This window comes from Ictalurus furcatus, chromosome 13 (genome assembly GCF_023375685.1).
Source record: "Ictalurus furcatus strain D&B chromosome 13, Billie_1.0, whole genome shotgun sequence".
Taxonomy (NCBI): Eukaryota; Metazoa; Chordata; class Actinopteri; order Siluriformes; family Ictaluridae; genus Ictalurus; species Ictalurus furcatus.
In genome coordinates this window covers 20,802,256-20,817,055 of record NC_071267.1, presented here as the reverse complement: position 1 = coordinate 20,817,055, position 14,800 = coordinate 20,802,256, and the positions used below count along the sequence as shown (strand labels likewise).

Genomic DNA, 14,800 nt, shown 5'->3' with positions numbered 1-14,800 from the left:
TCTACTTTTAAATGGAATCAGTATTCTGCTGAACCAAACAGCTAAAGGAGATCTTATCTGTCCCTTTTGTGTTTATCATGACACTTAATGCCACTGAAGGTGTCTATGTATTGAAGCACATGCAACTCTTGTGAAGTTCAGCATGCACAGACAATTCGGACATTACAGCTATGAATCCATTACTAATAGTTTATTAAATTGTTAGATAATGGCTTTTGTGGTTCATTTGATTATCAATTGAGAGCAGTATTATAAGTAGTTAATTAACAATAGGTCCGTGTTGAATGATTGGCAGTATATATGGATGTAACGTGCCACCTAGTGGGGAGTTTAAACAGGGAGGGCTTTGCTGTTAGTTGAATTGTTTTCCTTGCAAAATTGTTTCTGTTATTGTTAAGTAAAGCAGGGGCAGAAGGCTGAAATAAATACAAGCCAATGCTAGTTTAAATCAATTTTTATTTAGTTGCTTTTTGCAGAGGTTGATGCGTCAACTACCAATGTCAGTCTGACCAAATGAATTTTGAAAAGTACTATAAAATTCGACAAACGCTCTCAGCGATAGAAGATCAGAACTGCTGCCTCTGTTATGTCCTTGGATGAGCTGTCTCCAGGAAGCCCAATGAAGTCTCCACACTGATCAGGTTGTCCTATTCCACCAATGCAGTACTGCAAAATGTACAAAAAGAAATTAATCGAACGTATCACACATGCATAAATTATAATAAAACACAGATGTTTCCCATGAATAAATCCTTTACATGTTCTGTATTGCATCCAGTTGGTTTGATTCCAGAGCACAGAGCCACCACTGCCTTCTTCTTATTAAACACTCTGAAGGTGACGAAGCCAGGCTCAAACTGATCTAACATTGTTTTTTTTTTTTAAATGGAAAGGAAGATGAGATTATTAATTTAGTAACTCATTCTGAAGTGTAATTTCAACTTGAGCATATCCTTATTTCTACATATAAACTTAATTCGAGTTAATATTTTGTCATTTAAAGTCGCTTGTTATTGTGACTTAATATCTAATTATTTAAACAGCCCCAAAACTCTTTACAAGATATTCATTATTTAATTACAAGTCAAATAAGCCATTGGTTCATTAGAGAACCAAGATTATGGATTGAAATAAGGAGATACTATGTCAAAAATAAGCAAGTTAATAATTCAACATAATCAGATATGTCTCTGTAGTTTTCACAGCTTGCAGTTCTTTTTAAAGTTTTTTTTATTTATGTGTTTTATTATGGTACAAACCTTTGACAGTTATTCCATAAAGTTTTGTTGTTGAATCCTTGTCACCTGTATCATATACCACTGGAATAGAAGGTCCGTTATCATCTTCACACTCTCCTGCTCCAAACCTCACTGGATATTTCTGAAAAATTATGGTACATGACATATTAAAAGGAGAGTTAAAGGACTAAAGTATTAAAAGTGACAGTTTACATAAATAAAATATAGACTATTACTATTTGTTTTCATCTTGATTTATTCTTCTAAATTGAACACCAGGCTTGAGTGTATAAGATGTATATATGACTCAAGTTGTGCAAATACAAGACATTGTATACACTACCAACCACATGTGTTACTTCAATGAGTATGCTACTTTACCTTAAATAAATGGTACAGGCTTCCACCATTTTGCTTGAGGAACTTGGTTTCAGTGTGGTAGCGCAGGGTTGCAGTGCTTGCCCAGTTTTGGAGCTGAGCATCATTAGGAACGTGCCACACTGACACATCCTCCCCAGTAATGTCGTAGTACCCGGGATTCTATAAAGTAATGTTCTGACAGTTATGTATTCCCAGAAAGAAAAAGCCACTATTTTCCAAACCAGCTTGCTAGAATGACTCAATTGTGAATAATAGGAGTTTTTATGTGTATGTCCTATCAAGTGCTCCTGGGATATGCTACAGATCCATTGCAACCCTGACCAGGATAAAGCATTTACTGAAGATGAATGAATGAATTAATATACTAATTAATTATAGCATTAAATGCGTGGTTGTTTTCTAATAATAACCTTATTTATTGTATACTGCAGTTCAGTATTTAAAAGCATGTTTGATTTCTGTAACATGATGTTGAAGATATATAAAATATCACAGAAAGGCAAGAGCTTGTGATAACCTAAAAACTGAACACAATTTACTGGAAATCTGCTTACATAGATCTAAACTATGAGAATGTCACAGGTCAGCTTAGAGAAACCTAAAACAATTTCCTTAATTTCCAGTTAGCATGTCAACTGATTCACATTTAGTAGCCACAGCTGAACTTTTTTATGGATGAAATAATTCAGTTAAGTTTGTATAATTATAGTATAAATGCCACACCCCTGGTTATGCTGTTCCACCCATGCCAGTGCAGAGTTCTTCATTTCTGAACAAAAATAGCAACTGCATCCAATATACCACTAATCTAGCTCACGTATGTAGTTTCTGAATGGTTTCAAATGCTCAAACACACAACTTGCTTAACTTTTAAGAAAGAGGTTTATATAGAAACCTAAAAGAAACTGATTGCCCCAGGTCCTTCATGGAGACATACTGTAGTTGTTGGTCTTCATTTGATCTCATTTGATCTGAAGAGCCTCTATCCTCATTTTTTCTACAGTATCTCACAAAAGTGAGTACACCCCTCACATTTTTGTAAATATTTGATTATATCTTTTCATGTGACAACACTGAAGAAATGACACTTTGCTACAATGTAAAGTAGTGAGTGTACAGCTTGTGTAACAGTGTAAATTTGCTGTCCCCTCAAAATAACTCAACACACAGCCATTAATGTCTAAACCGCTGGCAACAAAAGTGAGTACACCCCTAAGTGAAAATGTACAAATTGGGCCCAAAGTGTCAATATTTTGTGTGGCCACCATTATTTTCCAGCCCTGCCTTAACCCTCTTGGGCATGGAGTTCACCAGAGCTTCACAGGTTTCCATTGGAGTCCTCTTCCACTCCTCCATGACGACATCACGGAGCTGGTGGATGTTAGAGAGCTTGTGCTCCTCCACCTTCCGTTTGAGGATGCACCACAGATGCTCAATAGGGTTTAGGTCTGGAGACATGCTTCGGCAGTCCATCACCTTCACCCTCAGCTTGTTTAGTAAGGCAGTGGTCGTCTTGGAGGTGTGTTTGGGGTCGTTATCATGCTGGAATACTGCATACGAATCATGCTCTGCTTCACTATGTCACAGTACATGTTGGCATTCATGGTTCCCTCAATGAATTGATGTATGAGTGCTGCCAGCATTGCTGCAGAGGCTGAAGGGGTGGGGGTCAGCCTGTCAGTGCTCAGACCATACGTCATACACTGAATCAAATTGGTCTGCATGGCTGTCATCCCAGAAGGAAGCCTCTTCTAAAGATGATGCACAAGAAAGCCTGCAAACAGTTTGCTGAAGACAAGCAGACTAAGGACATGGATTACTGGAACCAAGATAAACTTATTTGGTTCAGATGGTGTCAAGCGTGTTTGGCTGCGACCAGGTGAGGAGTACAAAGACAAGTGTGTCTTGCCTACAGTCAAGCATGGTGGTGGGAGTGTCATGGTCTGGGGCTGCATGAGTGCTGCTAGTACTGGGGAGCTACAGTTCATTGAAGGAAACATGAATGCCAACATGTACTGTGACATACTAAAGCAGAGAATGATCCCCTCCCTTCAGAGACTGGGCCGCAGGGCAGTATTTCAGCATGATAACGACCCCAAACACACCTCCAAGACGACCACTGCCTTGCTAAAGAAGCTGAGGGTGAAGGTGATGGACTAAACCCTATTGAGCATCTGTGGGGCATCCTCAAACCGAAGGTGGAGGAGCACAAGGTCTCTAACATCCACCAGCTCCGTGATGTCGTCATGGAGGAGTGGAAGAGGACTCCAGTGGCAACCTGTGAAGCTCTGGTGAACTCCATCCCTAAGAGGGTTAAGGCTGTGCTGGAAAATAATGGTGGCCACACAAAATATTGACACTTTGGGCCCAATTTGTACATTTTCACTTAGGGGTGTACTCACTTTTGTTGCCAGTGGTTTAGACATTAATGGCTGTGTGTTGAGCTATTTTGAAGGGACAGCAAATTTACACTGTTACACAAGCTGTACACTCACTACTTTACATTGTAGCAAAGTGTCATTTCTTCAGTGTTGTCACATGAAAAGGTATAATCAAATGTTTACAAAAATGTGAGGGGTGTACTCACTTTTGTGAGATACTGTATATTAAAGGTCTACATGCATAATTGTAAAAAAAAGAATGATAATATACCTTGTAGTCATCACTGGTAGCCCCCTCTGCAGTGCCAAACGTGGCACTGTTCGCCCAGGTTCCTTCACCATCAGGCCGTTTGGGATCAAAACCCTGCTCGCTTGACCAGCGATCACCTAAAGTGCATTTTCCATTGATATTGTTCTCATGCACACTGGCTACCAGTGTCCAGCCACCTCCAGCTGTGGTCATATCACAGAATGTTTGGTACATCACACCATTTGCTGTTGTTAGGTAATAGATGCCATCTGAAGAATAACAGAGCATCTAATGTTAGATATAGAATTTAAAAATACTAGAAAGTTAGACATAAGCCAGGATGTTTCTCTTCATATGAAGAAATAGTTAGGTATGTTGTTTAGCCACTTGTGTCATGTTGGGAAAGCTCTCACCTGTTGTACCTCCGAATTTCTCCTTGATGTCCCGGCAGCTCCGACTGAGAGCTCTCAACCTGGCGTGATACCTACCAAGCTCTGGGTTTAAATATGTTCCATTTGCAAGTATTGGCTTGACAGTGACCACCTCTCCTGCAACATGCAGCGGTCCCAGTGTAAATAACATTAAAGCGAGAAAACAGCGAAGACTGGTAACTGACAAGTAATAATGAAAAAACATGAAAGCATTTCCCCTGCCTCTAAAATCACATCAGTTGAGTCTCTAAAGAAATATATAACATTTTCATAAATGACATCTTCTTACCAGAAATGAAAAATTGATAGTGGTGTACAAGACACACAACACATATCATGAAGATAATTCTATGCAACATTGTGCAGCAGTAGCAGTGACTCTGTCAGTAAGTCTGCTTTCTGAGGCTTCTCCTGATTTCGCACAGTCTGTGTGTTTGCTTTTTATAATCCAATTGGAGTTAACCTTTGATCGCGAACTTCTTTTGTTGCTCAATATTTATGCCTAATCATTAAATAGAGAGCAAAGTTTTATCATTTGTCTGCTGGGAATACCTGAAATTTCTAAATGTTTAAACAAATGGGACCCATGACACATAACCGATGTCTCACTACGACACTGAACATCGTGAACTTGTCTAGGTTTGACATTTCCCAATATCTAAATATAGGGCAACTTCTTAAAAATGTTATTACTGCTATTATGACTATTTTTAAGATCATGCACTATGATCAACTCTTCAGATGAGACCGACCTCCTTTATTGCTTGGGTTTACAGTACCATTGTAATATAATTCTTGCTGATTCTCAGAAGTTTTGGTTGCCTTGCTTATCCTTGAACCTATGTGGGAAACAGGAAAAATTCCCCACAACACTTCTCACTAAAAAAGTAACAAATAAATGTAACAGAACTCAGTAATATATAACCAGTCTCACAAAAATATACTCTACATGGCCAAACGTATGTGTTCAAAAGTATGTCTATGTAAGCTGTAGAATTACAATTTCCCTTCACTGGAACTAAGAGGCCCAAACTTGTTCCAACATGTTGATGTCCCTGTGCGCAAAGTGAGGTTTATAAAGACGTGGTTTGTCAAGGTTGGGGTGGAAAAATTGACTGGCCTGCACAGAGCCTTGACCTCAATCCCATTGATCAATTGGAACGCTGACTTTGTGCCTGGCCTTCTCGCCCAACGTCAATGCCTGACTTCATTAACGCTCTTGTGGCTGAATGAGCACAAATCCCCACAGCCACATTAATCTAAAAATCTAGTGGAAAGCTTTCTCAGAAGAGTGGTGGTTATTATAACAGCAAATCTGGAATAGGATGTTCAACAAGAACATATGGGTGTGATTGGTCAGGTGTCCACATATTTCTGACTATATAGTGTACAACTAAATGACCAACCGGCATATTTGTAATACTTGTATGTGGTCTAATTTTACATAATCTATTAATATAACACAGCAGCATTAAACTAGATAGCTAGCATTAGTAACAATTAGGGCATGTGATATCATAGTATTATATGTATTATATATTGTATATCTGGATGAGGAACAGCTGCATGGTTGTGCGCTGCAGCAGAATTAGGTCCTACACACACTGGTGGGGAGTGAGTGAAAGCTCAAGTATGAATATAACCATATGTGTGCAGTTACAATAATGGTAGGTAATGTATGCCGGTCCATAGCACACACACACATTCACACCTAGGGTAAATTTAGAGTAACCAGTCCACATACTGGCATGGTTTTGTGAGGCAGTAATGCTACCTGCTATGCCATCCTACCACCCTTGATTTAAAAATTTAGAAAAATTTTCTACAGTTTATTTATTTACAATTAAAGCCTTTATGCAAGTGGTACATGCTGAGTTTAGTATAGGAGATGAGTGTTTAAACACTGCTCTGCAGGGTTCACATGACTGAGTAAAGTGCATGAAATGGCATCAGGGTCATTACGCAAATGGAAGGCAAACAAGACTGGGCTAAACTGTTTCATTTTTTTCATTACAGCCATTTCTGAAGATTAAACAGCATATCATGTCACTCCAAAACACTATAAACAGGTCATTCAGAACATTTAATAGGAACAATACTACATAAAACAATCATTACACTGACAACAGCAATAAGAGCAGACAATTCAAACTTCCTAACCTCTAAAAAATGATCTCTTATTTCACCAACTAATACACTAGGGAATTTGATATATTTTGCTATTGATTCCTTGTTTTAAAGGATGCTATGAAAAGTAATGATCAATTCCTTACATAAGCAGTGTAATAGCATATAGGTGTATTATATGCTGGGGACTTTGCCTTTATAATTCTTTTAAAAGTTCGATTTTGGTCCCATAGACTTTTGAAATTCTTTTATGTAATAACTTAAGTCAAAAGTATGTCCAAAAATGTCCTAAAAATGTCACTTACACCAAATGGAAATACAGCTGAATGAGTCAATTCGATGAGACTCACTCATCTCATGATAAATGCTAGATAATGACTGAAGTGTTACTGTGTCCTAGCGGATACTGATGATCTGTAACCGTATTGTAAAATGCTAAAGGCTAGTTAGCTAAAAGTTGTCCATATTGACATATATACAGTAAGAACCAACAAACCATTATTTTATTACTACTTATTGATTAATTACCCAGTATTCATTAGTAGTTTATAGTAGTGACTTAAATGTTAAAGCTGCAGTACTGAACTTTTTTTGGTTAAAAATGAACAAAAAAACAATTATTGAGCAGCACATAAAATCAGTCTTCAAAACTGTCTCCTTACCTTACCCCGATTCACAACGGTAAGCTTATAATAATGATATAAAATTTTGAGCTGTCGGGTCAGATTTCGTGGGAAATGTCAATTTGATGCATTCGTCTTTGAGTGGTTACATCACGTCCGTAAACAGAAAGAAGAGCCAGCTACTATATCACGTGTGGGTGCTGAGGATGGTGGAGTGTCTGTAGCTTGTTCTTACAACAGTTGCTTAGATGGCTGCTTTAATGTGGCTAGCTGTAAACGTTGACATCTGGGGAATCATCTGTTGTCAAAACCAAGAAACCTTGAACTGCAGAGAGCTTGCAGTCAAAAAAGAAACGCGACAAAGCCTGCGCTAAAGCGAGAATAAATATCGGCATGGCTTTTGAGAGGTGATGACAACTCCAAGATCTGAAGTTATTGTAGACTGACGCAGAGATGGCTTTTTTCTGATTCAGCTAGGTATTGAGTTTCCTATGGGTTTTTTGTGTTTGTTTTGCTATGCACTTATTTTCTGCTAGCTATGAGAGAGAGAGCAATTCACCTCTACTCCAAGAAAACAGTATTGGCTGCCACCTCCACTGTCAAGTCTTGGAGCTATATACAACTCATACGTATATCTTAAACCATAAGATTCATCTGCGCAGAGGAGCAGTATCGAAGCATGACCCACATAAAAAAACAAACAAAAAAAAACTCTGCAAGTAACTTGCAATTTTATGTTTCAAACAGAGATGGCGATAGAGAGGCAAACATTAATTTCTGCAGCTGTAATATAATACTACTCATTAATTCCTGCTTAGTTCCTGCATAGTTACCTATGAGTTACTGAACATTGTTGTACCGCATTCATTACTGGACCAACCTTGTGTGACAGTGTGACATTAATTAGTTGGGGGGGTCAGTGTTATTGGATAATTTGAAAGCATTCCTGGCCCACCTTGACCTGGACACTACATAAACATTATTTCAGGTACACTTCAAGATGTCCTCAAATGACAGTCTGAAACCAAGATGCCCCATTAATATCTGGCAAAGAAGAGTTTTTGACTTTATAAATGTCTTTAGGCTCAGTGGATGAATGCAAATCAAGTCTTTCCTGTCATTAATGGTTGGATATCATCTGACAGATTTATTCTTCTATAAAAGCACAATGGACAAAGAGTTGCTTGAACTTGAGCTGTCTGAAATCCGTGATGTTCTTTACAGATATGGGTCCAGTTCATGGATAAAACACTGAAAGGCTTAGCCACAACAGTAATCATTATCACTGGTCTCCTTTCTCATTCTTTTGCTAAGGATGCATGTTCTGCCTCCATTCTGCAGCTGTGTCACCCAAAAAGGGTCCTTTAGACCATGTCCACATTCTGGCCTGAGCCTGTACTGTGACTTTATTGTGTAAAGTATTTAGACCCATTTGCACACTCTCCCTGCTTTGTTTATCAGGAGCTTAGTGATTGATGTGCTGTGTTCCCTGCTACCTGTGTTTGACATCAGGACATTTGACATGACGATAACATCTGGCTACCCAGAGAGAGGAGGGAAAAAGATGAAGTCAAACACACTAATCAGAGAGTATAGAGAGTGTAGAGAGAGGTCATTCATAGGGCACAAGGTGTTTTTAAGTGAAGTTTATACATGACCAAGTGGACGTGTGAACCAACGCGTGTTTTGTAGCGAAGAAATGGTTTAACCTAAAATGTTCAACATTCAAAAATATTTAAAAGCATTTGTTCCTGGTACAAAATATGTTCACATGAATGTTTGGGCCCCTTGATTATTATCATCCTAACTACTAGGGTTAATGTAGAAATGAATTTGGGGTTTAGCTAGGAAGATACAGGCTAATTTATTGGAAAACAGACAATTGTCACCAATCGGCTCTTGTTAGCATTAACAGTAACAGTAATGTTCATGTGGCATCCACTCAAGTGCAGAATATGCAGTTTACGATATATCAGTTTAGCCAGCTGTATAACCGTGTGTGTCTGTGTGCGTGTGTGTGTATGTGTGTATGTGTGTTTGAGTGCACTAAGATTCACTGGGACCTGTGCTTTCAGAATACAAAGTGTTTGCTTAGTGGGGGAGCATTGTTCCTGATGTACCTGAAAGCATTCCAAACTGAAAGCCCTATCGAGTCCTGTCTCACCAAGAATAAACAACATGGCTGGCAGATGCAGTTTGCTTATGAATGGGAAAGTGCTGCATCATCTATCTCTGCTCCACCAAACATGCTCAGAAAAGGCCTGCTGTGTAATCCGGCCTTGAAAAATAGGTCACACTTATCTGTGACACATACCTGGCCAAAAGGTTCTGTCTGTGGTCTACAGTTTCTTGTAGAAAATCAGTCCCTCCAGGATATCGTGATTTTGCGATCGCAGAAATGAAAGCGAAATCAAGCAAAATATTCGATTGAGCTTGTGTTGTTGTTTTTTTTTTTTCTAAATTCCTGCAGATTTGGACAAGACATGTCATGTGACATCATCACAATATGCATTCAGCCAAAGTCCTCTTTGATTTACGTGCGTCGAATATGAGTACAGCTAAAAGGTCTCATTTACCAACAAACATCACTGTGAAAGACCGTGCAAAGCAATTTTGTGCAATTGCAAAAACAACAACAACCAAGTTGCATCGCAAAATTTCAAGCATTTTTGGCCTCAACAATTACAAAATAAATAAATAAATCCTGAATGAACTGGAAAATAAACAGTGAAGTGTTGTGTAGAGTCTTCTAATTTTCAGTCATTTCATTTGGTTATGATTGATTATCACTAATATTACATTATTTGACCATTGTTATAGTGTTAAAGGGTTAAAAGGGTTAAAAAAAAAAACCAAACAAACCCAGCAGCATAGGCCCAAACAAAATCAGAATGTTGTATATTCCACACTTTATCTCTCTAATTAAGAGTTTGTTTTACATTTATGGCAGACACCCTTATCCAGAGCAACTTACATTTATCTCATTTATACAACTGAGCAATTGAGGGTTAAGGGCCTTGCCCCAGGGCCCAACAGTGGTAGCTTTGCAGTGCTGGGGCTTGAACCCTTGACCTTTTGATCAGTAACCCAAAGCCTTTAACCACTGAGCCACCATTGCCTCTTTTAATTATGTAAAGTTAAAAACAGACACAAAGTAGTAAATAAAATAAAAAAAGGTTTTCAATCACAGCATTTCAGAAGAACATTTTAGATTCATATGATGAGTCTAAAATATCTCTGTTAAAAATACACAATGTGCACAGAGGGTCTGAACATCCCTACAGAAGACAGCATGATAAAAAATATGAAGGGACTGAAGGTGATGCAATTTGCTGTCAGAGGAGATGGAGTGAGCAGCTGTCCATCACCTCAATTCTCTTGGAAATGGAGGCAGCTTGCAGGTGCCCAGGGCCTGTTTTTTTTAAAAAATAAAATAAAAAATCATAAGAAGACCATTAACTACAAGAAAGAGTGTACAATGTGATACTCTCTGTGAGATTGTGGGCATCTATTTTTGTGATTCAGCTATATCTGGAAACCAGATCAGGATTTCTTTTACAGAGATTTATAACTCGTGCTTCAAGGACGAGCACAGTGAGTCGTATCACAATTCCAAGACAAATCCAATACAAAGTCCTAGTCTGATATGAAGTTGACCACCATTATGTTTATTATTTCATCAGTTATCAAAAAATTTAACCTTTTATCAGATGGTATTATTAAAAACCCTCATTTAGTGTCGAGAGGTTGTATTTTTTTTATTACTTTGAGAATTCCCTGTATAAAACTTAAATAAATGTCAATTGTGCATCAGAGAATATTTACTCATTGTTGGCATCTTATAACCATTAATACCCAGTAATTGATTTAGTTTATTGCGTTGCATATAGAGTGATATGAGTGTGAATTAAGGACAGTCCCAAGCAATATTGGCATGTCTGTGAGAGCGCATGGCACCACTGGACAGAGATGAGTTCGAGGCATTAGCAGAAGCCTGTCTTTGATGGCAGGGTCTTTGAGGTTGAAGCACTGCCCCTCGTATAAGCAACACATCCTTCACAACCCCCCTGAAGCGTTTACTTACGAAGCAGTAGAGGAAAAAGTTCACGGCTGTGTTAAGCATGGCTAGCATGTTGGCTAGATCATATGCCAAGTGAACGCGCCAGTCTTTATGCACCGATGCCACATAAAGGTGGTAGAGCACCACGGCTGTGCGGGGTGCCCACAGCACTGCAAACACAGACGTGATTGCCAGAAGCATTGCTGTGGTTTTGCCCAGCCTACCTGCTGGTGAAAGCTGCTGCTGCCTGCTTTCATCCTGACACCGGTGTTGGCGCCTTCTGAGACGCAGAACAATGAGTGAGTTGAGCACCAGGAAGATGCTGCATGGCAGGAAGTAGATGATAGTCACATGGGCCCAGATTAGGGCAAAATCAACTGCACCAGGTGGCTGGCTCACCCTCCACATGTCTGACCACCAGAAAAAGGGCATACCAGATGCCAGCGCCAATGCCTGGACTGCACCGACGATGCGCCGAGCCCGTGCCGGGTAGCTGATTTGCCGATGGAGCAGTGGATGGCACAGTGCAACGTAGCGATCCACAGTGAGTGGCACAGTGGCCCAGATAGAAGCATGGTTGGCGGCAAACTCTAGCGCACTGACTGATCGCAGCAGAATGGTGGGTACCTCACGGTGGAACACAGCTGTCTCCAGCAGGAACCCTACAAAAATGATGAAGAGTTGGCTGAGCAGGTCTGAGCTGGTCAGTGCCATCAGGTAGACATAGAGGGCCTTCTGGGTGCGTGCGGTCAAACGAGACAGAGCCACCAGTGTTAAGATGTTCACTAGAAAATAGAAGCAGTAATTATAAGGAGGACATACAGAAAGGCGAAGGAAACTGGGAAAACAGAGAAAGGAGAGCATGAGTGGAAACAGAAATGGGTGATTCGTATCTACTGAAGGAATTTGTCAAGTTTTTCCACTTTTCATTGAAATGCCAAATGTTGAAATATTATACTTTACTTTTTGAAGTCGCACAGAAAAATAGTACAGGTCTGTTCTGACTGGAGTCATATCTAGTTACTAGGCCAGAGAAAAGAAACTACCAAGAGCCACTGCAGGACCAGATTTTGCTCACATATTTTTCTGAAGTATCTGAGGAAATTACATAATTATTATTGGTCTCACCATACATCTAAAATGGCAAACTGTACCTTATATCTTTACTGAACAAATATGATAAACTAATATGGTCACTGACGAAAAAATATTGAGACGGTCTCTTATGTTTAGCAAAGAAGAGAACTTACTTCAAACCCGAATGTTAACTCACACACATTTTGTGGCTGCTGTTCAGCCCTGTGTTGTGATAAGGACATTTTTTAGATAGTTTCTGTGTATAGAGTCCTTTTCCGTATACTTTTGGAATATCTTCTTGAAATGGCATTATATTAAACCACATTATTACAATGTTATTAAACTGTAGTTCCAGTTACACTTGAAGTTCAGGTGTTGCATTTGTTGCGCTAAAGCTCTCAAGAAAGGCTTCTTTTATGTAAACCTTCCAAAAATCTACTTTGAAACTTGACCAATCCTAAGAATGAATTTAACTGTACAATTCTGAAACAGTGATCTTCGTGGGATGAGTTTATCTTTGCATTCCTGAATCATAGTATTATCTATAATGTTTATATTATACAATCATTTTGGCCTTTTACTTGAAGGTTGCCAATACTTCTCGAATTCACTGTATATGTTTTATCCCTTATTGAAGTTGTGGAGCATTTGAAAATGTATGAAGGGCACTTGCCAGTTACTGCTTGTATGTAGAGAAGAAGCTGAAGTAACTTGTTAGTCATGTTAGCTTTAATAACAAACTAACTAGAGGCATATGGCAAATAAGGTGGTTGCGTGTTCGGTTTTAGCTGATGAATGTCATGAAAGACTAACTGTCGGAAAGTTCATCATCATGATGAATGTTCAGTAGCTAGATAACCAGTTTCAAGACCAAGTCATCTTGTATGCTAATGCATAATTATCTACACAGTTAGCTTTAATAGCTAACTAATTAAACAGCCTAACTACAGAAATGTGGTGAATAAGGTGTTTGTATTGACTAGATAATAAACTTCTAAACACGATATATTTTCATCATGAATGTTCAGTAATGGTTTCTGAGTAATAGCTAGATGACCAGTTAAAACACAATCAAAAAAACTAAGGCAGCAGAGCAAATAATAATAAGTAAAGTAAAACAACAACAACAACAACAACAACAAAAAACACAAAAAGGCAGAAAGTCTGAATATGTCATTTAATATGTATACATAATTTTGACTCCAGGAGGAAGGTATAATGTTCAGTATAATGATCACTGATTATACATTTGGCTTCAAGAAATGACCAAAATGAATGTATTATTTATTATGGGAGTCAAACTAGCCCTTTATAAATCATAAACCAATGCAATGTGAAGTACAAACAGAATAAAACATTAAGAAAGAGTAGGTGAACAGTCACACACATTTACAGGCACACCCAAGTACAACATTTTTTGGAGATTGTGGAGTTTTATGATTCCCATTTATCATGATTCCTAGGCAAATAGTAATACTTTTTTCAAAAGACTTAAATTAATAAAAATCTCTTCTAGACAAGTATGATTCAGAAGTGGAAGAGTTATTGATGCTATCATAATGAGGCGGGGGGTCATTTTCATTTTTCACCAATGACACTCCAGATGATGAAGTTTCCTACCTGGAAATCCCACACACAGCAAAATGCTGTAGTAGACAACGGGGATGTAGCCAAGAACACAGTCTGATCTTTGGGACTCGTCAGTGCTTGGCTCCTGTTCCTGGTGGCTCGGCACCGTCTCATTATGCCAGTCAGTCATGGCCCTTAAGATTCTCCTGTAACATTGATAATGGGTAGGGAACTGTAAAATGGTGCATCATTAACCTTTAAGGTTGAATCAAAAGTTTGATCTATTTTGAAGGTCTTTTAAAAGAATATTTCCATTTTTTATTCTCACATTACATTTTTATTTACAGTATATTGCTATACTTACATTACATTACATTACACTTTACTTACACTGTGAAGTTGATATTTTTTTTCTTTTTTCTTTTATTATTAGTATGTCTCTATCTATATATTTTTTTACAGAATATATATATTGTTATCTTCACTGTTTTGTATTGTTCTGAGCAACTAGGGGGAAAAAAACTTCCTTCAGGATCAGTAAAGTTGATCTTATCTTATAATTTTTTTTTTATACTGACAATAATTAAAACTCAATTGAGAAGAACTAATAGGACGATCGGACAGATCAGACATAATTGCTTTATAATGAAATCAAACATGATG

At 38.4% G+C, this 14,800-nt stretch overlaps 2 protein-coding genes across 2 annotated transcripts; both read right to left on the bottom strand.

Moving 5' to 3' along the window:
• Positions 1 to 436: 436 nt before the first annotated feature.
• On the bottom strand, positions 437 to 5,111 carry itln3 (intelectin 3). Its single transcript, XM_053640361.1, has 7 exons — positions 4,971 to 5,111; positions 4,664 to 4,798; positions 4,272 to 4,519; positions 1,620 to 1,778; positions 1,260 to 1,380; positions 759 to 862; positions 437 to 666 (listed from the first exon to the last, which is right to left on the bottom strand). The coding sequence occupies exons 1-7, from the start codon at positions 5,038 to 5,040 to the stop codon at positions 553 to 555; spliced, it is 951 nt and encodes a 316-aa protein (XP_053496336.1). The 5' UTR covers positions 5,041 to 5,111; the 3' UTR covers positions 437 to 552.
• A 5,908-nt stretch (positions 5,112 to 11,019) lies between these two features.
• On the bottom strand, positions 11,020 to 14,327 carry gpr142 (G protein-coupled receptor 142). The gene is made up of 2 exons (XM_053640694.1): positions 14,189 to 14,327; positions 11,020 to 12,276 (listed from the first exon to the last, which is right to left on the bottom strand). The coding sequence occupies exons 1-2, from the start codon at positions 14,325 to 14,327 to the stop codon at positions 11,339 to 11,341; spliced, it is 1,077 nt and encodes a 358-aa protein (XP_053496669.1). The 3' UTR covers positions 11,020 to 11,338.
• Between the last annotated feature and the right edge of the window lie 473 nt (positions 14,328 to 14,800).

Coding starts and splice junctions, on each gene's coding strand:
- itln3 (XM_053640361.1), bottom strand. CDS start 5,040: ATGTTGCATAGAATTATCTTCATGATATGTGTTGTGTGTCTTGTACAC. Junction 4,799..4,970: donor CTATCAATTTTTCATTTCTG/GTAAGAAGATGT, acceptor TGCATGTTGCAG/GAGAGGTGGTCACTGTCAAG. Junction 667..758: donor CTGGATGCAATACAGAACAT/GTAAAGGATTTA, acceptor TACATTTTGCAG/TACTGCATTGGTGGAATAGG.
- gpr142 (XM_053640694.1), bottom strand. CDS start 14,327: ATGACTGACTGGCATAATGAGACGGTGCCGAGCCACCAGGAACAGGAG. Junction 12,277..14,188: donor GCTGTGTGTGGGATTTCCAG/GTAGGAAACTTC, acceptor TCTATTTTCTAG/TGAACATCTTAACACTGGTG.